The 24,120-nt window shown below is 36.5% G+C and overlaps 2 protein-coding genes across 9 annotated transcripts in view; one reads left to right on the forward strand and one right to left on the reverse strand.

Moving 5' to 3' along the window:
• The window catches only part of RALGPS2 (Ral GEF with PH domain and SH3 binding motif 2), a 136,714-nt gene that overhangs the window by 47,143 nt on the left and 65,451 nt on the right, over positions 1–24,120 (reverse strand). For all 7 annotated transcript variants that reach the window (XM_075760449.1, XM_075760448.1, XM_075760447.1 and 4 more), the window contains 3 exons: positions 23,818–23,907; positions 21,163–21,255; positions 16,916–17,042 (listed from right to left, as the gene is read on the reverse strand). In XM_075760449.1, coding sequence (XP_075616564.1) covers positions 16,916–17,042; positions 21,163–21,255; positions 23,818–23,907 — 310 coding nt within the window. The remainder of the gene's footprint in view (positions 1–16,915; positions 17,043–21,162; positions 21,256–23,817; positions 23,908–24,120) is intronic.
• Positions 1–24,120, forward strand: part of ANGPTL1 (angiopoietin like 1) — a 32,323-nt gene that overhangs the window by 6,064 nt on the left and 2,139 nt on the right. Inside the window, exons 2-6 of one of the 2 annotated variants that reach the window (XM_010311521.2) lie at positions 877–1,734; positions 6,718–6,911; positions 9,190–9,460; positions 10,482–11,391; positions 11,585–13,562. In XM_010311521.2, the coding sequence (XP_010309823.1) occupies positions 909–1,734; positions 6,718–6,911; positions 9,190–9,460; positions 10,482–10,669 (1,479 nt within the window). In that variant the 5' untranslated portion in view covers positions 877–908 and the 3' untranslated portion in view covers positions 10,670–11,391; positions 11,585–13,562. Of the gene's footprint in view, positions 1–876; positions 1,735–6,717; positions 6,912–9,189; positions 9,461–10,481; positions 11,392–11,584; positions 13,563–24,120 lie in introns of those variants that run through there. The other variant, XM_075760454.1, reaches the window with a different exon arrangement.

A 24,120-nucleotide genomic window follows, 5' to 3' on the forward strand; every position in this document is an offset into this window, starting at 1 on the left:
CATTCTTTTGTTTAAAAGGTGAATGAAACACTTCACTATGGTATTTACAGTGATAACACACCTGATACTTCAGTGTCATTTAGACAAAAATGTTCTCAAAGATACAAAAACAGTGGGACAACTTTAAATATTCATCTCAAAAGGCAACTAAGTAGGGACACGCAGAGCAAACAGCGTTATAGGCTTTCCTTACAAATTTAAAATTACTTGACTATGTAATTTTCAATGTTTAATACAACTATCTTAAGCTAATCTCCTGCCTCACACTCATGTCCAAAAATAGTGTTAGATATCTGTGTCTTTTTCAAGGCTACTGTATCTGTGTATATATAAACTTGAAAAATGTGTGTGTGTATGTATGAATAGGCATGTATATAGTATTTAAATTATACATCTATATATACATATGTAAAGCTAAAAGAGGACCAGAAAGGCTTTCTAATCCAAATTCCAAAATTTATACAAATAGTTTTGAAAATACTATCACTCTGTCTCCCTAATTCCCCTCCATGAAGGTATTCTGCAAGCACTCTGTGTGTTCCATAACCTCATGCATTTAATTGCAGTATGTACAGATCTAAGCAGTCAAATTCATAATGAAAGCATAATACATCATCTAAGCAGAACATTATTTCTGAAAGTTTATCCATTGCAACAACCTTTCTACCAATACCTAAATTTTAAGGTTTTTCTATTCAAAATAAAAAGTTATTCTTTGAAGCTCATCTAACAGAGTCTAAATTCAAGTAACAGATTCCAAAGACTTGTCTACATACATGTAAGCATGGCAAACCCATCAGTTTAGGCAGTTTAAGCTGTACAGAAGCCTTAATTATGGCTCTAATTTAATTATTTTATCTTCTATCTGTTCAATAGTCTCTTCTGACAGTCATCACACTTGCTTCAAAATGAAGATATTTAAATGGACTTTGGGTGTACTGTTGTTCCTGCTGTTGTCTATCGGGCGCTGTACAGAACAATCCACGCCTAATAAAACATCCCAACGGAGGCACCCTCGTTCAGCAGACGGCGGAGAGGAAGGGAAGAAATGTGGTTACACATTCTTGGTCCCAGAACAAAAAATCACAGGGCCAATTTGCGTGAATACTAACGCACCAGGTACTGGTAACAGAAAAGATGAAGTCACAAGAATGGACATAGAAAACTTGAAGGATGTCCTGTCCAAGCAAAAGCGGGAGATTGACATTTTGCAATTGGTAGTGGACGTGGATGGAAACATTGTGAATGAAGTAAAATTGCTGAGGAAAGAAAGTCGTAATATGAACTCTCGGGTCACCCAACTCTATATGCAACTCTTGCATGAGATAATTCGAAAGCGTGATAATTCACTTGAGCTTTCCCAACTAGAAAACAAAGTCCTCAATGTTACAACAGAAATGTTGAAGATGGCAACAAAATACAAGGAGCTTGAAGTAAAATATGCAGCACTAACTGATCTTGTAAATAATCAGTCTGTGACTATCTCACTGCTGGAAGAGCAGTGCTTGAGAATCTTCTCACGACAGGACACCCATGGGTCTCCACCTCTTGTTCAAGTTGTGCCACAGCACATTCCCAACAGCCAGCCATACACTCCCGTTCTCCTGGGAGGTAACGAGATACAGCGAGACCCAGGTTACCCTAGAGACAGAGATGTAAGGCCACCACCTGATCCAGCTACTTCTCCTACAAAGAGTCCTTTCAGAGTACCACCACTGGCTTTAATTAATGAGGGTGAGTTACCTGTCGCTATTTATCTAACCTGAGATTTCTCTACTTCAGAGTGAAACTGTCCTGGCTATAGAAATAGAATGAAGATTTTAAAGTATCTGGTACCCTTGCTCCTGATTCTGATTTTCTCTCCCTCTCCCTCCTATACCACCCTCCCCCCTGTCAAGAAAAGCTTTAGTTTGCCAAATAGTCTAATTCTTAACCTATAGCTACATAAGATGAATGTCTTGAAATAGTCAATACTCAGAAATTCAAATCTGAAGAATTTACACCTTTGAGTCCCAAAGTATTGGTGTTTCTGTCTCCAGCTTGGTTTGAGTTATGGGAATGAAAATACAGTATTTGCATATATTGTCTATTATTTAGCCTTGTTTCTTTGAAGATGCCCACTAGCTACAAGTTACAGTAACCAGCAATTGTGAGTAGGAGAAGCTAATTCATCTTAAGCAAATTAAGTCATTTTAAGTAGTTGTCCTTTATAGTTACACACGTACATTTGCCAGAAATTAATCCTGCTAGAAGGATTCTACTCCTCCTATTCTGAGCTGCTTTAAAATGAACATCTAAATCCACCAACACGGCTGTGCAATAGGTCTCTAAGTGTTTGGCTGAAGTATTCAAGAGAGTAAGACAAGTTTGAAAGGATAATTGAATCAAGGCTGGACCCAATTAGATGCACTCAGCTTTGAAAATTTAAAATGACTAACTACATTCATAGTAATTTGATGCCCGTAGGGAATGGCAAGTTAAACAAATACCATAAATACTATGAAAATACATTCAGGAGACTGTATCACATCTTCACGTGTTTACGTTCTTCAGGTCATCAGCTAAATTCATTTATGAATAGAAATAAAACTAGTGACAAGAAAATTAAGTACCTCTGAGCTGCCCCAAATTAACTCTATCATGATTCTTGCCTTAGTAAAATTTTGACAGAATTGCAATAAAAAAAAGTTAAGGATTCAGAAAAACAACTTTTCCTCAGACATCCATTCAAGTGCTTGCTATTGGCTTCTGATAGCTTGCACAGCAAAAGGATTTGGTTGGGTCAGGTTTTTTGTGTTTGGGTTGTTGGTTTCAGGTTTTTTTGCTTTCAAATTGCCTTAAGTCACAGTTGGAAGTTCAACTTGGTTCCTAAGATGAAGCCAAACATTTATCTGTGACTGTTCTACAGCATTACAAACAACTAGCTGCTGATGTAAAGAACAACTATTTTTATTCAGGGTCTGCAGAAAATTCAGGCACAAGCCCAAGTAAAATGCCAGATGTCATGAGAATTTAAATTGCACATCACGACGCAAAGGAAACAGCTAATATAAAAGCATTACATTAATGTCTGGTCAGACAGTAAAAGTATCATTTAAAAACCGGAGACTTCCTGTTTCCCAGAAAACCCATGCTTCAAGGTTTTGTTATAAATGCCTCCTCTTCGCTCTCCATATACGCCTGCTGTACATACAAAATGAAGAAACAGCACTAAACATCGTCCTCTAAATTATCTACCATGTTTCTCACTAGCCCCTCTGCCCTTACAAGTTCAGAGTTTGAATCCATTTTTGCAAGGGAATACAAAGAAATCTTAGGAAGTTTATTTTAACATTATTCAACTTCCTTTATTTAATACTAGATTCTTGAGTTTGAAGTTTAAGTGTTTCTTGCAGTGCCTTGAGAAAATGAGGGCTGAGAATTGCTACAGCTAGTAAAGCATCAATCATCAAACCCAAAACTTCTAAATTGCAACACAGTGTCATCCAGTTATCATCTCTGATTTTTTAAATTAGGGTGAGCATATTTAATGGTACACAGAATCAAAATTGTCTGTGTCATAGAAAAATGAACTTTCCAGTTAAAAGTTGATGACTATTTATAATGTATAAAGATATCGAAAGAGACCAATGAAACCCAAACAGTCCGATCTAGAAACAGGCCTGGCAAAGACTTGGCTATGACAGAATAAACAACTAGACAAACAAGTAGGAGCTTTCTCCTACTGTAACTGAAGAAGCTGTACCTGGCAAATACTTGCACGCAGAAGTTTACAGAAGGGTCAATCTGCAACTTAATATTGTGAGTGGAGAGTAAAAAGTCAAAATATATGGGGAACAGAAGGATGAGATCATATTTTCCGAAGAGTATTCTGGTTAATTTGCATAACATTTGCCCTAAAAATTGAGGAAGAATAGTGTTCCCGTGAATTATAGTTTTCACGATTATCTTAATCCTTGGAATAATAACCAGTGTCTCCAAATTTTATTGCCACACCCCCCTCACTCTGCTGCTAATACCTCTCAGTTAACAATGTAACTCTGTTTTTAATTTAACATATGCCCAATTTTATTTGGGAATTTTCCTCTGCTATTGCCCAAAAAAAACCCTATATGAAGCTTACACAAGCACAGCTTCTATATCGTCCGCTCAAGATAACATTTAGCATCTTAAAATAGGATTCAGCCATCTTTTTATTAAGGTTCCAACTTAAAATATTTCATCACTTTCCTCCTCTACTACATCTAATTTACAATAGAATGATCTGTACTAAAATCATACATCAAAACACAATTTTAGAAGTGAAATGTTTAACAGAGCATTTTCTCAGAGTATATCTAACTTATAACTAATTGTCTCAGAAACTTAGTATACACAGACTGTAACAAAACTTAGATACGCATGAGATACTTATTCCTGACATAGATAAGAAGATTTTAAACAGAATAATCATGCTTTTTTTCATTAGCCAGAGCCCCCACTCACACCAGCATTGTGGAGAATCTTACACTGTTTCACAAATCTCAGCATTTCCACTGAACATGAAATGGATCAGTCCTTATACCATGAACTTAAAACAGTTACATACAACAAAGAATTTACTTCTCAAAAAAAGATTCAAGGCTATACACCAGAAGATATGGGATTTGACAGATTTCCTTATACTAAGAGCAGAAGTCTGTTACCTCTACTACAACATTAACTTATGATAAGCACATAGACAAATCTGAGCATCAAAAGCAGACAAGTTGCATCCTGTGACCTTGACACAAGCTGAATTTCAGAAGTGATCACAGACCAGTACAATTCTGTCTGCCTTAAAAGCTACTTAAATTGCTCCAAACATCTGCTTGGGTCTCCTCAATTCCTTCTCCAGTGAAATCATGTGAAATAATACACAGCAGATCTGAGCTGTTCTTAATGTTCAATTAACATTACAAAAACTACTACTAGTCTGCTTACACTTTTTCTAATGGGATAATTGCTTTACAATAATATTTCTAGAACAAGCTCCCTGTTGAGTTATACAGCGCCCAAATTTACTTTAGACAGTGCCAGGAAAGGGAATGAGACCCAACTTAGCCCAGGAAATGATCTATCCACTGGACAAAGTTTGCAATGTGCACCATCTATGTGGAAATTTTAATTGTGAACAAGAGAAAAAGCACTCACATACCAAAGCTACAGTATTTCTTTCTTAAGCTACTACAGTACGCACTGCAAGAATGACAAAACCATTGTCAAACAGGGACAGTACAGTATGCAGCACCACTTACAATGACGGCTCAACACCTGCAGCATTCTTGGTAGAACTGCCACAGCCAGAAGCTCCACGTAGTTGCCTTCAGCAGATAAGCAGGCTTTTTACACTCTATTATGAAATGCTTTATGGATTTCTTGCCAATTACAGACTTATCCAACTACTTTAAAAAAAGCATGACTTTTTCAAATTACTTTTGTCACACAACCTTAATCTGCAATGAAGGTCACTTTCACTCAACCTCTATTTTTGATTAAATAACCTCAACAACTGTCTTCTGCGCTTCTTTGCACATTAGCTTCTGTTGTGACTGATGAGTTTTCTCTGAACTTCCAAGTAGATTAGAGAAAATGAGCTTTCTAAAATGACAGGAGAGCTGTAGGTAATTTATTTTCAGGTTTACTGAGTATGAGTTTTCATATACATTTAGGGCATCCACCACTAACTAGCCATCAGAATGTATCCAGCTTTTCACCAATAAGCAATCAGTCTCTCTAAATCAACTGAAGTAATGATACATGAACATAAATCCTTTTCTAAAAATTAGAAAATAAAAATATTACCAAAAAAATGAAAGGCAAACAAGGCAAAGTTTTCAGAGATACATAAGCTGCATGTTTCTTATGGAATAACCAAATGCTCTTCTGTAAGTATTTGTAAAACCACTATTCACATGGTCTGAAATAGAGCTCTCAAGCAGCACTCTCAACAGCAACAGCATTTCTGTAGAATCGCAGCCCTGAAAACAAGTATGAGCCCTTTGAGCTGCTCAAAAGTGCTTCTCCACTGCTTGCTTATTTTCTTCATCAGTATCCATCTACACGTATCACACCAGGATGACACATGAAATGTAAAGACTCCTATCCACAGTTAACAGGCTGATCCCAGAACTGGGTAAGTACATAAAGGCAAAAAAAGTTATGCAGTGTAAGAATACTCTTTCACTAAATTCCACTAAATATTTCTTACAGCAGCTCTCAAACTATTTATGTATTCAGAGGTGTGTGTGGGTTGTTTGGGTGTCTGGGATTTGTTTTGTTTTAAACTTCCACCAGTTTCAAATGGGTGCACTAGGAGACAATGAAGTAAATTGATGTCTACCTTTTGTAAAAATGGTACAGGAGAAAACAGTTAAGGAAAAGCATAGTGCTCTTCTTGAGTATCAAGAGTCAGAGTATAAATCTTTGACACAGTAGACAAAGTTAAAAATTGGGTGCTGGTAATCAAAGTCTATTATCTGTTTAGCAAAATGAAGCTTTTGTTTAAAAATATATATATGATATTGACATGTTTGTTTATATCTACACAATTAATCTAAGAGTAACTTTTTACACCATTTTCCATGGTAGTTTTACCTTAATTGAATTACTGACTTTCCATTACCATTACAAACTATTCTTGAACAATGTGCACTGCAAAGCCAAGCTTGAATGCTCACAGTATTTCTTTTCAAAAAGGTCCATTCAGAGACTGCCAACAAGCCAGGGAAGCTGGGCATTCCAACAGCGGGATTTATATGATCAAACCTGAAAATAGTAACGAGCCGATGCAACTATGGTGTGAGAACAGCCTGGACCCTGGAGGATGGGCAGTTATTCAGAAGAGGACAGATGGATCTGTCAACTTTTTCAGGAATTGGGACAGTTACAAGGTAAATTCTGGAACATAGAAAATCAACGGCTTCATTTCAGCGCAGCAGTGACATTATCTATCGCAATCAAGATGGCGCAAACATTCCCAATGCAATTCTTCATTGCAAATGGTTGTACTGAGTGATAAACACTGAGGAGTTGGAAACAGATAGCTGCGCAAGTTAGACAGGGAAATTAATGTTATGAACAAAGATAATTGAAAAGAGTGGCCATCCCTCAGAGGCAAACATATTTCAGTGAGAATGTCCTATTTCACTCAATGCATTACTTAACTTTGTACCAAGTTATTGTCTGAAATAGCCTGCATTTGTAATGCACAACACAACTGGGGAGGCACATGTTATTCCAGACAGTGACTGGGAAGTCATTTATTACAAAGACCTAACTAAACACATGATTTTTATTAACACGCTGAGAACTACAGTAAGCACTTGAAAAGCTTAACTGTCTCCCTTATGAATAAGCAATCTCAGCCAGTGGAATTACTCATTTAAGCACATTAATAGATTTGCACAATCAGGGCCTCAGCTTAAAAACATCCCTAATAATGAATTAATGGAAATAATTTCTACCTTTAAAATTAGGTTAGAAATCTGAAGATGTCAGGCTGGTGAAGGGAAACACAATTCTTGCATGTTATTGTGATGTATGCTGGCAGGCATAATGCCTAGGATGACAAACGCATGCTGCTTTGGAGTAATTACATGCTAGACAGGAAATCTGAAAATCCATTTGGTTAGGGTTTTTGTAACAATAATAATAGTATGCTGCCTTCATAGATATAGGACAGTTTTTCCCCCCATGATGCTGTGCTCACTTTAAATGGATCTAGAACTGCCACATGCATTGTACCTGAAGAGAGATCTGAGCCACATTTAACTATCAGTAATCTGAAAATAATATCATATACACAAAGGAAATGACAAAAGATTACTATAAGGATTTTCACTTTTTGCTCTCTTGGAATTTAATGATTCAAATGTTAATCATTCCTTAGTAGCAGTTATTCAAAGTCTTCTCAGAAAAGTAGGTGGTTGGTTTTTGGGTGGTTGGTTGTTGGAGTTTGGTTGTTTTGTCGGTTTTTTAGTGTTGTAAGGCAGTTGCAGAGTGCCTTATAAAGTAGCCGTAAACATTTTGAACATAACGCAGAAAAACCCCATAGAAGAGTATATAACTGGTGTCTAATTGATTTGCCCCCAAGAGATTTCTCATTAAATTGCAGTGGCTGAAGATGGTATTCCTATTACCTAACTTCAAGAACTTGAAGGTGGTCCTCTGTGACTTGGTTTAAACTAAAGCCTGCCCCACTGGCAAGAGAGATGTCTCCCATGCCCGTATTTCTACTTCTTTCCTGATCTCTGTGTGGCTGCACAGCTACAGTGTTGACACAAGGGAAGTATTGGAAATGTGGCCATGAGCCAGGAGAAAAGCATCGCTACCATTTTTGGCAGCAGCATGATGTTAGATCAACTTAAGCCACTCCTGAAACTGCAGCTTGAGTTGTTTACTGGAGAGAGACTTCCCCAGAAAGTGATTTGAAGCAGGACATCAACTGTAGGTCCCACATAATCAACAGCCTGAGGAGGGTGGGAAGACCTCAGAAACTAGGAAGTGTAACAGATAGCTACGGTGGGTGACGTACCTACGTTAGCTGCAGCACCAAACATTAACAACGCTGGTTTATAGAAGACAGCAGATATGAAATATCACTTCAAAGCTACCATACTGGTAGTCTATAATTTGAAAGGAAAGATGTCTTTATACTTCATTTCTAATAAATCAAGTAAAGAGCACAGATTATTATATGATTAAATTTACAGTAAACCACAACACTAGTAGTATTTAAAAGGCAACAAAAAGTTATTTACCTTGAACACTGAGACTGTTGATCCATAAATACCTTTTCCGACCTGGAAATACACCCCCTTAAATTTCATTATTCATACATTATTACAAATCCCCTTAGCTTTATCAAGAAATATATTGTTCCAGTTTCCCTATTCTCTTTACCTTAAAAAGAAGAGGACATCACAGAAAACAGGTAGTTTTGCCACCTTTACTGATTCTTGTAGTACTTCATTGCAGCCAGCAGTCCAACTGAGTAAATGGCCAAGTGCAGCAAAATAAAGCATGTAAATGCACGGGCTGAGTAGTCATTCAGAAGCTTAAAAGCTTTCAGTACCCCAGTTCCACTGTTTTAAAATATTCCTGAGGATGAGCATTTTGACAAACAAGAAAAGCTAAGCTAACATCACCTTCTGATCTTCTTTTGTACAGAAAGGATTTGGAAACATTGATGGAGAGTACTGGCTGGGACTAGAAAATATTTACATGCTTACCAATCAGGATAATTACAGACTATTGATTGAGTTAGAGGACTGGAGCAATAAGAAAGTCTATGCAGAATACAGCAGTTTCCGCCTGGAGCCCGAAAGCGAATTCTACAAGCTACGCTTAGGAACATACCAAGGAAACGCAGGCGATTCCATGATATGGCATAATGGAAAGCAATTTACAACACTGGACAGAGACAGGGATATGTATTCAGGTAAGGAAACTAGTATGTATGTGAAAGTGAATACAATAGATTCCATTAGTGATATCACCTTTAAAAATTGAATATAGTACCAAAAAAAAGGATGTAAATTCTGACAAAACAACTCTATTGAAAGATGCTTCAAATTGATAGTGATAAAAATCATGCTGTCAGGGCCCTTTTCAAGCCCCTGCACCACGCAGAAATTCAAATTCTATTACACTCATGGCAGGCACACCTGAGCAAGCTTTCTATTTAGCTCAATGACATCCTTACCACTTGCATGTGGCTCTGTGAGTCAGAATACCTGTCCAGGTGATCTCAAGAGTAGTGCTCTGGCCACATAACAATAATCACCATGAACTGAAGCCTCAGAACAGCATGAAGGGAACTGCAATTGTGCACAGCCTTAGTTATGTTCCAATATTTGAGAAACAGGCAGATCGCTCTGTTTCTTTCTCCTTAAAGAACAATTTTTGTGCATTTCCACGCTCTTCCTCCGGCCTTCCCCTTAAAGCCTTAGTAGTAAAAGATAGGTTGGAGAGTGTAATATTTCAACTGCTTTTTCTCAGCTGTCAATAACCATAAAGCTGGACAAATCTTGCAAACCCTTAAACAAGCCTGTAACAGTAAATAGACAAGTTACAAGCAACTCTTTGTGGATCTGTGGCCCTGCGCTGCTTGGGACTGTATCATCTCACATTGCTTCCATTGAAGTATTTCTAAACAGTACATAATCCGAGTTCCTCAAATGTTAGCTCACAGACAAGCACTGCTGGTAGTCTGAGAAGAGTTGGTCTCCTTGGTTTTCAGCTGTCACATTAAATACTGTGTCAATAATCCCCCCTCCAGACAACGGCTGCTGTTACAACAGAATTTATAATGTAGGTAAAAGCATTAATTGATATGACCACAAAAGGCTGTGAAGTACTTCAAAGTTCCCTCTAAGAACAAGCCAGAATATGAAAGCGTTTGCTAATCTCCATTTGTCCTCTTTAATGTTGAAGTTCACCCATTTCTTTCTGTCCCACAGGAAACTGTGCTCATTTTCACAAAGGCGGCTGGTGGTACAACGCGTGTGCCCACTCTAACCTTAATGGGGTGTGGTACAGAGGGGGCCACTACAGGAGCAAGTATCAGGACGGAATCTTTTGGGCAGAGTACCGGGGAGGTTCCTACTCCTTGAAAGCAGTTCAAATGATGATCAGACCTATAGACTGAGGAGGAAAATCCCACAGTGCTCAAGTGATCACGTAGAAAACTTCTCAGCACTTGAGTTCCAGAAAAATAAAATATTACTTTTTAATCATTATTTTGCACAGTCTGCCCCTGCAAAAAGCAGGTCTACAGTTTTCCTGTCTTTTTTTTTACCCTGTTGTGTTCCCCCCCCTTTTTTTTTTTTTTAGAAACTTCTTCTACTGTGACAGTGTTTTTTTTTAAACACACATTCACAAAAGCAGATGTTTGTGCTCGCAAAGCATATTTATCTTTGTTCAAGTCCAACATACTTTATGTAAACAGTCATTAAAGCTGGTTAAAAATTCCAGATATATGACAAGATAAAAGCTTTTACACTTAAAAAGCTTATGTTTTTTTCAGGTTAGCTCAACCCATAAATGTAAATATGTGAAATGACGTCGTCTTGCTTTAATGTGAAAATTGATTCGTTATTTAACAATTTATTTAAAAATGTTGGTATTACTTTCAATGAAAAATCTGACTTCACATTACTGTTTAAGATTTACTCCAAGAAGCTACACAAAAAATTGAAGACATTCTAGCTTTGCCAGCAGAGAGAGCTTTTTGTAACAGATAATTATTTCAAAATGAAGTGGTGAATTAAACATAAAATATGCTGTAGAGAATTCCTTAAGATCTGCATACCCTACCTTCTGTAAAACACTTAGGCAAAATGTTCCTAACGTAAGAAAAGAAAAATAATTGTATAAAAATTATTGATAAACTGAAGACAACCAAATTGCTCGGTACTTTTTTTTACTTTCAACCTCCATACTCAAACTTCCTAATTAAACAAAAATATTTCTTGATATTTTTTGAACTTCAATAGCAAAACAAAGAGTCCTGAGATTAAAATCATGACTTGACACTTGGACATCCCTCCCCTGCTCCAATTAGGAGTGATGAGGTCTGAGCAAGTGTTCACACACACTAATTTAGAGAAGGACCAAGTCTCTGAATATTAGAAGTCTTCCTCCAACATAGCTTTCCGTTGACATAGGAAAACTGAGATTAGAAATCAGCTCCGAGTGTATTCTCCCTGCCACCCCAAACTTGGACTGCTCTTATGACATACACATTTCCCTTCTCCTACACGTATACAACTTTTGATACTGTCTATATTAAATTTTCTACCTTCTAGATATCAGATTTCTAATGGAGTTAATATGTAACTTCAGAAATTAATTAGAAAATACTGTTCCAATCTTTAACAAAAGCCATACAAAATCCCGCATCAAAACAAGATATTTCCAAAATCGGAAACTACAAAATGTTCACTTTTGGTACCAGAGTCTCCAAAACTAACTCTTTCTTCCTAGTATATAAAATTATTTAATAATTGTACTTAGCCACACAGCTTACCTAATTTAATTTGGTATTACACAAAACTAGATATGCTGCTCTGAACTATAATCAATCTATTTGGGGACTCATATGTGCCTTCAGAATTTTAAGGCACTTTGCCCCTATTTAACATAAGAAATCCTAATAGCTAAAAGAATAATCTAATATCGTTACGTTAAACTAGTTGATATGTTAAACTAGTCAATATCAATTGCTATGCAAACCCTCATTTGTAATTCAGAGGAGAGAAAATAGCATGATTCTTTCAAAACACATTCTCTGGAGTAGGTAAAGCTTCATTGATAATGTAGGGCTGCAAGGGTTGTAGTTAAATCTTTGGTCAGAGAGCAAAGCCAAAAAGTTTCAACACTAATTGCGGTTGGCAGGGATGGGTAGGTGGGAAATCAGTCCCAGCATATACCATTCCCAAATTCCAAGAATTTTAACTGACACAAACGTTCAAGATTACAATTCTGAAACTGGTCATCATATAAAGGAATATTTGTTACAAATATACAGACCTCATTGAGTGCTCTAGAAAATGCTTTTTAATTGCGAACACATAAAATTCAGACTATCTATAGTCTATTTTTTTTTTTCCTATGGTAGCTGGATAGAAAAACAGTTCAGGTAAATTTAAAAGCTGAAAATGCCCTCAAAAATGTTCCTTTAATGAACACTTCTGAAGCTTTAGTTCATTCAGCCATGGATTTCCTGTCCTTGGAAGAGATGTTATCTTACCACAAGAATCTCTTGTCTGCTACAAAACCAGCGTTTGCTCATGCACTGAGGTCAGTGAAAGGTGTACTTTGCAGAAACCCCTAAGTAAAATTAGCTTGTACTCAGCCTTTACATTAAATCTTATATATTAGACAGCTAAAAAGTGAATCTTCCCCAATTTAAAGCTGCAGGGTGATGTTAACTGAACATTATTTCAAAATATACCCAGAAAGCTCAGACTGTAAAAAATGCTGCGCTCTCAAAGGAACGACTTAATTTTAAGTTGCCAATTTAAGATTATGAGGAGGGAAAGCATAGCATCTCTTTTTCAGGTTGGTTCACACTCTATACAATAATTTACTACTTTCAAATGCTTGTAACGCTCAGGTCTTAGCTTTTGGGTTGAATTTTCTAAGCAGGGTAAATGACAGAGTTCAATGTTTTCTCTGTCACTTCTTTTAGGAAAGTGTTTCAAAAGAGGCTGTAGCATCCCTCAAGCCTATTGCACCAAACATGCAGAAGCAGTTTATCTGTGAAGGATATAGCTTTCACCATTTCTGTACTATCAGTCCAAATTTAACCAAGCAGACCTTGAAAAAGTTTAACCCGTACTAAACCTGAAACACAGTTTTCACGTGTATTTCCAAAGTCTATTGCAAGCATTATCACTGAAGTAGCTGAATATTCATCAGATGAATACTTCAATAACCTGTTTTCAGCTTTTCTGTTTCTGGATATAATTCCTGAAAGACAGCTATACGAAAATATTTCACAAGGTAGTACTGCTTAGTTAAATAAAAATTTACTTCTCAAGATATGGCTCAATTGTTTCATTGTGCAATCTCAAATTAATCAGAACTCCCTTTGAGAACGTGTTTTTATTCTAAGGTGAAATAAAACATCACACATACAGCTCTGATTTGCTTTGGCTACATTAGCTGGCCAGGTGATGCAACACTGATGACATATCCCACATTGCATAATGAGAGCCTAACGTTGAACATTTTTATTGGTGATGTGTGGCCCTTAGCACTCACATTTAAGTTAGTGAGCCCACACTGACGATCTGCTGCTCTCACTTGCATTTCTAGAACTCTGGAATCATATCACACTTACTGCTACAAGGAACTGAAAAATACTTTTATTCCCCCTTCCCCCAGTTATATATGGAAGGACTTCTTTATCTTGTCGATAGTGAGTGAGCTGTGGTAATCAGGAAACAATCTATACTTCTGTGGCTCCATTCCCATTGCAAACACTACACAAAAAAAAAATAAAATTTAAGCTTTATCTTATAACGCTAAGATGGTAATGAAAAAAACTCCACACTCACATTTGGTATTTGGTTGCATAGGGGTAAACCTAGTAACCTCTGAAGGATAAAACATTCAGCCTTGAAATCGCAGCTGAAGTTCCTTTATATGCTCACTTTCCCTATGACCTTCCAAACGTGGTCCTTCATGACCAGTGCCAATATTTCTCTGGAGGGGGTTTGCAATGGGAAACCTAACTGCGTGGCAGGCTTGATTCTCTGCACTCTTCCACAGAGCATTTTAGGGGAGTGCAGCAACTGCAGGATCTCCACACCCACAGTGAAGAAAGCCCCAGCACACCCCTTCTTTTACTGTGAGAGGAAACGGACCTAACGATTACTCCCCTTCCCCGGTACGTGCCACGATCACAATTTCAAACTGCAGACTTTGGTAGACTTTTCCAGACATTTTAATTCAGGAGCAAGCACTACTCCCGTATACGATTTTATACCAGAAGCAACAGCAAAAAAAGATCCTTTCAGGAATTATAACCTAGAGCTGATAAGCTTAAAACAGTAAGTAAAACAAGCAACTCTAGTAACTTCTGTTCCATATGACTCTTAACATTAGTTAAAATGCCTTGGGAAGAAAATTTTAGAACTAATACTCCTGCAAATCTACTCAGGTCTTACTGGAGAGTAAACCTTTGATCAAATGAGAAAAACTGGACTCAACAGCCAATCGTCCAAGATAGATCCAGATTTATCACAACTGTAGTTTCAAAGCAATTTTGTTCTTTTTGCCACTTATTTAAACCTTACAAAATTAATTTTAGAGGGAGTGCACCAGTGGGCATTTGCCATTCCTTTGGAGAATTAAAAAAGGCTTGAGGACATTTTTCATGTCACTAGTAAGAATTGATATCATACGAAACCAGGTCACAACACATTCTTTAACTACAGCGGGTCACAGCAAAGGGCATTTCTTCTGTTCTAAGTAGAAAAGAAATATACATTTCACTTCAACAAATTATCAAGTCAAGCCCAAGGCTTATTCTAATATAAAAACTAGACAAGAAGTTGCTAATGTATTGAGGACGACATCCGTACCTGAACAAAACTTAAAGCATTGTTTTCCAACATTTCACCTGTTTGGGTGGTTGGGGTTTTTTTTTAAAAATATACACTTGCAGGTAGTAAGGCAGTATTTTTAACGTGTCAGAGAAATACACCAAAGCATAAAGATTTCTCTGCACAGCAGTAAGTATCAGAAGACCATAACAGCAAAGGTCAGAGTATCATGAGATTTTAAAAATTGTGACAGCAGGTTGGCTTAGGACTTTTGTAATCAGCAAGAAAACAATTTGAGCTTGACTTCACATTTCAAAAATCACGGCATATAGGTAAAAAGCATCTGGAAAGCTAGAAAGCGCATTTCAGTATCATATATAGTGCGTATATACTATATGTGTACACATGATGGGAAAGCTACAAAACGACGTTTAATCACATTACACTATGCTGGGGGTGGGGTTGCCCTTTTAAATTCAGGCCTAGTTTTAAGAGCTATGCCAACAAACAGGGGAGCCTGTGATGGTGTGCCACACCAGCAATTTCCACACCTCTACTTCAGACAAAATACACTCATGCTGGCACATTCTAGGCACAATTACTACCAACTGGATATTTGAAAATGCTGTTAAGATCATGTTGGAACTGATGAATGTTTCTGGGAGGGATGTAACAGGGAATTAAAAAATAAAGACAGAATGAGGAAATCTACAGGACACTGAAATTATTATTGTTTCTCTACAGGAAAGTATTTTTTTCTATTTAAGTATAAAGCATTTAAATTCAACCAACTTTGCATAACTTGAATATCTGCATTTTAGAGGCATCATTCTAGATTCTAACATCAATGATGGTATTGCTGCTCATATCAAGCTATGAAGCAACTGAAATAGTGTTGCGAGGGACACGTAGATCACAGCAGAAAGATGACCGAAGTTTTTAATCTTGAAAAAGTTAATAACCTGGCTGAATAAAGGAAGTATCAAACTTCAGGCACAAAGATATTACAGTTTAATAAGCCTTAGTGACCATAGGGGGTCATTTTGAATTTAGGTGTAAGAGCAATTCATATCTGCAAAAATATCAACTACTTTTTCTGGAAAAGAAAAAAAATCGCATAAATGTTTCCTTAAATTTATGTGACTACCGACATCTTATGATATCAAAGAAAAGCTACATTTAAAAAGAAGCACACTGATCACTTTAAACAAACTAAACCGAGACATTAAGTAACACTAGATTAGCTTGGCAACAAAACCAATACATATTAAACACATTTATCTATGTGTTTAATACACAGGAATATCATCTACTCATAATTATTCCATAAAGCGGAGTCAGTCATAACAACCCAGTTTCTGGTCACCTTAGAATAATTAAATGCAGCAGTATCTCCAGATTTTAGCATGTTCCAAACCCTAAAATCTACATTTATTTATCTCAGAGGTTGGTGATTTATACCCTCTCATAAATTAAAAGCCATCATTACTATAACAGTCATGTACTTAGCTCTAAGAGTGCTAGCAGGCATAACGGTTTAAGTACTTCTCCAGAAGTCAATGAGTGTATCTATACAACATATGCGAAAATAATTTCCTAGAAAACTGACACTGTATGTAAAACCTGAAGTGTTTGTGAGGTTTAACAGGTATTTTCTTTCCAAAGCTAGTGAGTTATTTCTTGCCACATACAGAGTATTGAGAACCAACTAGTGGTTAAAGATTCTTTACTGAAGTATTGAAATAGTTTCGTGAATGCTTAAAAGATGGTGTTTAGTACGTGTAATTACTGGAGAAGTATGTCTGTCATGAGTGTTTCCCACTAGAAATACTTCAACTTACCTAAATAGGGAATACAAGGAGTCATCTTCAAGCTGCTGATATAGTCTCTAAGCCTTTTGTAATTATCTTCTTTACTCATAACATACTCCAACTTTTCAAAAGTGGCTTTATCCTTCCGACTCAACAGCTAGGGGGGGAAAAAAAAAAGGCAAAAGCAGATGAGCTGAAGTTTGATGATTATGATTTCTCTTTTACCCTTATAAGCACGGGCTTCCACCTCCACACCCCTCCCCCCCCATTGTTGTTGTTATTGGTTGAGTTTTTAAATACAACTGCTTCAAAATTACAGCATTACTTCTTAAGGATGAGTGCTTGGAGAGTTTACAAAGAAAAGTAGCTATTTTGACTGCTAAGTTTAAACTATCCTTTTAAATAATTTAAAAAAATGAGTTAACTTTTGCCAGATACACTGAGAAATTTTATACTACTCCAGCTTCACAAAACCTCAAATTAAAAAATATGTTCTTATCCTGGATTTGAGGGTTATCTCAATAAATAATTTTCCAAAGAGTAAACCAACACCACTAAGATCTGATAAATATCTTAAACTAAACTACAATTTTAAAAGCAATGAACGCAGATATACATGTAGACATGCACTTGAAGGTCTGGAAAAGAGCAAGGATTAAATCCATTTTTCTTTACAGAAGGTATTATGGACTTGAATACAGGTTATGTATTACTGTTCTGCCAATTTTACTGCCTCTTAATGTTACAGGAATGTTCACTTCGAATACAAATTTAAGTCATGGATCTCCTTCATTTTCCGTTCCTCCTCCTTTCCCCCCCTGCCCCTTCCTTTGACAGAATTCACAGCAGCTAGGTTCTCTTTGTAAGACTGAGAAAGTTAAAAGTATTTTTAAAACATCTAGCTGAACTACTGATGCAAAAATCATACTAAAGGCTTAAGTTTAATTCAGAACCAGAATTTAAAGAAGGGTATAAGATGTTACCGCTGAACATTCTGGCAGAAGACTCAGTGTTCTAGCCCCAGTCACAATACTTAGTACTTGAGTACTAAGATACTCAATAGTGCAAAAATTACAAGGGTCACATTGCTAAATTTTTATGCATATTCCTTTTTCTCTCTCAGTTAAAGATCAACCAACGTGAACATGATAGAAGTGAAATGTCCCTTCTGTAAAGCAGTAAATTCACTATTTAAACAACTGTTCTTTTTACTTACATTTCCTATATCCTAGCCTTCATTAGAGTAGCTAGCACACCACCACATGGAACACTGGCTTTAAGAAGAAAGTCACTTTTAAAAAACGTTAATTGCTTCCCAAGACACACTGATCTCTAACATTCCAGCAATTAATTTCTATCTTTAGCTTTAGTTCCAATATTCAGATGAAGAGCATCTCATGTTCATTAAAACTGCAGACATCTGCCAATTCCAGGACATGGAAACAGCAAACAGGCATGACTTCTTTCCAACCACCGGAAGATGACATTTATCTTTTGAAGTTTATCTCCTCAAAGATGGTTCCAATTTCATCAGCCTAGATTAGCTTGCTTTTAATAATATTCTAACATATTCTGCTGCCATTTCGTGCCTGAAAAGCTTTTGTAGTTTTGTAGACTAGAAGACAAGACTAACAGATACCGTAATGGCCTAAATTCAGACTTGAATCAAATTTCTTGTATTTTCCTCAAACATGTTCATTTGCACAATCTTGTTCAAGTCTGATATATCATTTCAGGCTCTTTGAATAACGTCTTAACAAGTTGACCCTGTATGACTAATATAGAAAAGTATAGAGAACCCAACCATATTAAAAGTGTTTCTGTGAGGGCAAGGAACGACCCAGTTGTTATTTCTTTAGTTTTGGAGCTGCTTCTTTTTCTAAGTAACTTTTGTCTCTTAGGCTCAAAGGATGCAAAGAACAGTAAAGAGATGTACATCTGCAGAGACAACAAAAGCTCAGGCTGATAGTTTACAGTAGCAGAGGAGGATTCAGAGCCTGGAAGACTGCTCCTTGCTTTCCAATTATAGTGTGCCAACACTGAAGACAACCTTTTTGAAATGAAAGAAAGGAGTGATGAGGTTTCAGTGTGCTGGCAGAGTGGGGCAAGATTCACTCACCTAACTTCAGCTGTCTAATAATTATTTGCTTACATTGTCTTAGCTAGTCATCTAGACTTCCTTTACACAAAAAAAGAGAGAAGTAGAATATTCTATTGTATGTACTTTCTTGGAAAGGTTCATAATTCTTTTAAAGTTTTGAACAGGGCAAATCACACATTAGAAGCATTTATTACTCTCCAGAGTTCAGAGGGTGTGCAGGCAATGAGCGAGACAATTTCAGACATATTCAGACATACCGTCAGAATACATGAATTCCATCTTTTTTAGGAACATTAGATTACCAAGCAAATATTTAATGGCTCCTTTCAACTCTAGATTCCAATCATATAAAGTGACTTTTTTTTTAGGGAGTGAATATACTTGCAGCTATTTTCCTGACTTTCTAAGTCAAGTTGATTGCGGATTGCTACAAGCTATCTCAGAAATGGAGAAGAAATCCTTCCTTCTTGAAGGTTTTGGCAGGTTACTGTGTAACTGACTCAAACGACTTGGTGACTCAAATAATGGCTTGGTGTGCCTTTTGACACATCTCTTCTTGCTTTTAACATACAGGAAGCCAAAGGCTTAGAATTACTTTTATACAATTTATACAATGTATTACTTTTATTACAATTTATAAACTGAACTTCCAAGAAAAAGACATCTCAATCAGTTTGCAGTGCACATTGCTAGGAACTATCCTGCAAATAGAACTTGCAAAGGCTTATGTAAGGTGATGAAAAGCATAGATACACTTGGGATTGTATGAGAAATTAAACACCTGCAGAAACATAGAAGTTATCTGGCATTTCAGAGGTTGGAAGAGGGGCAACCTTTAAAAACTGTTACATATGCCAAAAGCACACAAACAATCCTCATGCGTGCAAACTAGAACTTCTGATTGACCAAGCAGGAAAAGAAACTGGGGACTCCCAGTTCTGAATGGTATAATCATGGTAGTAACTAACATGGATATATTTTTATGTGGTTATAGTTGACATTTGTTTTGTGTCATGCAAACACACAAAAATCAATCTGGCATCACAGTTATATGAAACTGCTGAAGCATCAATTCTTCAACATGAGAAAACTACAAAACCAGCAGTTCTCCTCGAGACCGTTTTGAAGTGTTAACTTCATTAAGATTTCCTCAGAGAGATTTTTGGAATTTTGAAACAACGTGTTATTTAATTGTGCATTTGCAAAATGTGCACAGAATTCTTGATGAGTATCTCGGCAGGAGTGAATTATATTTAATTTTTGGTAACATTTATCAACTGAACAACATTATCATTCAGTTATCAAAGAAACACTTTTTGTAACACGTGAGGATGTGTTGACATGTCTCAGTGAAAGTTTTTCAGCTCTTTTTAATGGTCTATTTATATGGATCCTTCACACAGGAGTATTTCAGGCACCTGATTATTTCTATCACACTTGAAAAATCTCAGAGTTCATCTGTTTATACAGCTGGATAACTACACAATGTATGGCTGAATCAAGCACACTCTCTCAGCTCAGAGGTACCAATGAGCTAAAGTCATGCCTAATGTTCTTCTGATCAAGGATACAACTACACAAAAATAGTATTAATTCCGGTCAAAAAGCAGATGTCAAATAAAAGTGTTTCCAAAGAATGCCACTCTTCCATAACTGTACAAAAGCAGACCTACAAATATACTGTATAATGCAGTTGTTATAACTATGAATATAATTCTGAAAACTCTGAGGAAAATTGCTAGATTTAGTTATCAGAGAAACTACAAATCTCTTTATGGAAACTGAATCAAGAGTTTCTGAACATCTGCTCTCCATAGCAAAAAAAAATTAAAATATTCCAACAGTATAAACCCCTAAACAATTAAAGTATGACCCACTTTGGCATTCATAGTTTTCCAGCAACCAAATACAAAATAGCTTCTGGCCAAATTAGAAGTCTCTACTTTTAGCAGAATCTGCAGGGAACTATTTTTCAAAGGAAAATACTTCTACGCCAGAATGGAAAATAATTCAACAGGAAACCATAGTCTTAAAAGGCACTAGAAACATTACGCACACGGTACAAGAAGATTAAAAGTATCTGTAATAATTATTGCATCCTTGAAAACAAGCTACAGAATGTTGTGTTTTCCTCAGAATAAATGAAAACCCCACCATTGTCCTGCTGCTCACTTACCGCCCACGTTTTAGTCAGCCTGAAGATTGGAGCACTCTGTAGGCCTGACACAACTGCCATAAGAGCATGCAGATTATTCAGCTCATACAGTTTCTGAGGACAAAAATATATACAATAACAAACAATATTACAAGTGCTGTCAATAATGAAGATAGAACAAATACAAATCTAAAAATTAATCAATCTTGCATGTTCTTAAAGAGTTACAGTGAACTGTTGTGCACCTGTATCACTTTTATAGCACCTTCTAATTTTTCATTACTTCATCTACACAGTTTTGGATTAGACTATATCAGCTGTTTCATAGCCAAACAGAACCCTTAAAAAAAAGAATCTATAGAGGCATATATCTTGGGACATATATCAGAAGTGCTAGACATTTTCTGACATTCAAACCCAACAAATTCCTTTCACAGCATTAAACAGAATTTTAGAACTTAACATGCCAAAAAGGATAACCCAGTTGTGAATGATGTAATCATGGCAGTACTTAATATTGTAAATGTATTTGGCACCACAGGTTTATGCAGCTACCAAGGCTGCATATCAAAGCACCCAAAAAGTATTGTTGCAGGATGAAATCAAGCAGGTAAATTTCAAAAGCCATGTACCTGGAGTACTTCTCTGACTGAAAGACATATTTTGGGGTATGACAACTAAAACTTACTAGTAGAAAGGAACAATGAATCAAAATTGAACACAGAAAACATCAGGATAAAGAATTTTCTTAAAAACTCTACAAAATACCGCACATAACTGCATTTTCTTACATATTTGGAATTCCCCTCCCCCTCTATTTCCCACTGTCTCCAAACCCACCAATCTGCCTTGACCGGTACACTGGTACTACCGTCACGAACAGCTTAAAAATTATCTGAAAGAAAATGCTGACCCTTAAACTCTTCTGCAATATCAAGTATTCTGATCGCTATGAGCACCCGGAGATCTGAACTACATTCAGGGATTTTTGGTGGAGTGCACACAAACTGGGGTTTTACCCCTAACAAAAAGACTTTGATAAAGAGAAATGGATACTCAATCAGAATTGCAAATCCTCAAATAGTATTGCAAATTCTTTTTGACTCGTTTGGAAAATTCACCAAGATAGGTTAGGATTCCAGCTAGAAACAATAAAACAATATAAGGAACTTTGGCTATTCAGGAAATGGTGGAAGTTGCTTTTTCTTCCTTGAAGCTCAGCTTACCCAAGTTTTCTTGGTCAGGAGGTATTTAATGAGATAACAGGACAAAAAGTTAGACTAACTTGATTTTGAATAAATGCTGACTATTAGAGGAGACCTGATATTTGGAAGGCCAGAAGCGATACTGTAAGGATGGTTTTCTGGCTAATACTTCTGGAGCAGGGCAAATGATCCTCTCTCCGCTTAACACACTGGCAGAAAACTAACAGCCTTTTACAGAATGAGGTCCTCATAGGTATTACTCAGAGACACCACGTTTAATGTTTACTGACAGGTCACCCTGGTAGCAATTTCAGTCTGGATGCCTAAAACCCTATGATTCCAGCATGTCTACTACTGAACTGGAGTCCTTCCACACCTACCAAAGAAGCATTCTCCTCTCCTAATCCTCTTTTGGGAGGATTCTTTAGTAACCATGTATAAAGGGCAATCAACATTTTGTGGGGTGCGGTGGGGTGGATATTTGTCATATACCACAATCCTACTATTCTTCCAAACAGTACTGCCGGTGTTTGTCCCTCCACTTATACAATAACTCTTTTTTTCCACACACACACAAATGCATCCCCAAACAAGGTAATAAGGTTCACTGTCCCAAAGGACAATGTAGCTGATTAAAACTGAAAAAAAAAAAAAAAAAAAAAAAAAAAAAAAAAGGACTTTCCTAGCTGCTGCTAGCATTGAAACAGAAGTCATAACCAAACAGGATAGTCTGGGAACTTCAGGGGAATGCAACTATTAAGTCCAATTAGTTCATGCATAAAGCAATATAGTATGAGGTATCATTAAAAGATGGCTAGCTATACAATAGATAGATAGTTGTCTGCACAAAGAATTCACTGTACATCGGATTTACAGCTTCTCTGAAGAAAAGTTAATTAGCGTGACCTCTGGCACCAAGCTGCTTTGATAATAGCTTTGGTGCAAACAGAAAATCCTTCTAACAGCAGTGACGCCACATTAGCAGCCACACACACATATATATATATTTGAAACGATATTTAAGATGATGTTATTCATGCCACAATTGAAACAACAGATAACAGATCCTTTCCTTCCAATAGGAAAAGCAAACAAACTATTTCTGTTCTGACTGATGCTGTTTGAACTGATTCTACATACAGCATTTTGGTTTAACCAACATTAGAAAACACATCTAGTAAATTATATTATCTAATAAACAATATTTGAAACAAAGTATCTCTGCATTTCCTCAGTTAAGCTTTTTTTTCTGTAAACAAAGGCTTCCATTTCAGGATTTTGGTCTCTTGCTATTTCTGACAACTTTGTTACATGCAGAAGCCAAACAGCTATTCATGTCAACAGATACAACCACAGCTAAATCAGGTTTCACATAAATATTTACCCATGTGTATTTCTGACCAACTTAAGTATAACAACTTTGTGAATCATCACAGTGAATCCCACACGCCCCCCCAATCCAAATTCTTACCTTCGCAGTTTTAATATAGTGGCTCAAAACCTCAGCTCTTATTTTTAAAGTTTGTGCATGTAGAATCTCTCTGACAACCCAGAAGCTTACCTAAAAAGAAGAAAATTTGCCTTTTTAAAATAGAGCTTCAACATTACACTTTTAATATTTTTATTTCATGAGTAATACATTAAAAGTCTCACAGCACTCAACTTCCATCTATAAAGTTGAATACATACTAGAAGATGCAAATGCATACTATAAAATCCCAATGAACATAACCTAGGTACTAATAAAAAACTTTCTTCAAAGTCTTTTGCTCTG

The sequence above is a fragment of the Balearica regulorum genome, chromosome 8 (assembly GCF_011004875.1).
Source record: "Balearica regulorum gibbericeps isolate bBalReg1 chromosome 8, bBalReg1.pri, whole genome shotgun sequence".
NCBI classification, from domain to species: domain Eukaryota; kingdom Metazoa; phylum Chordata; class Aves; order Gruiformes; family Gruidae; genus Balearica; species Balearica regulorum.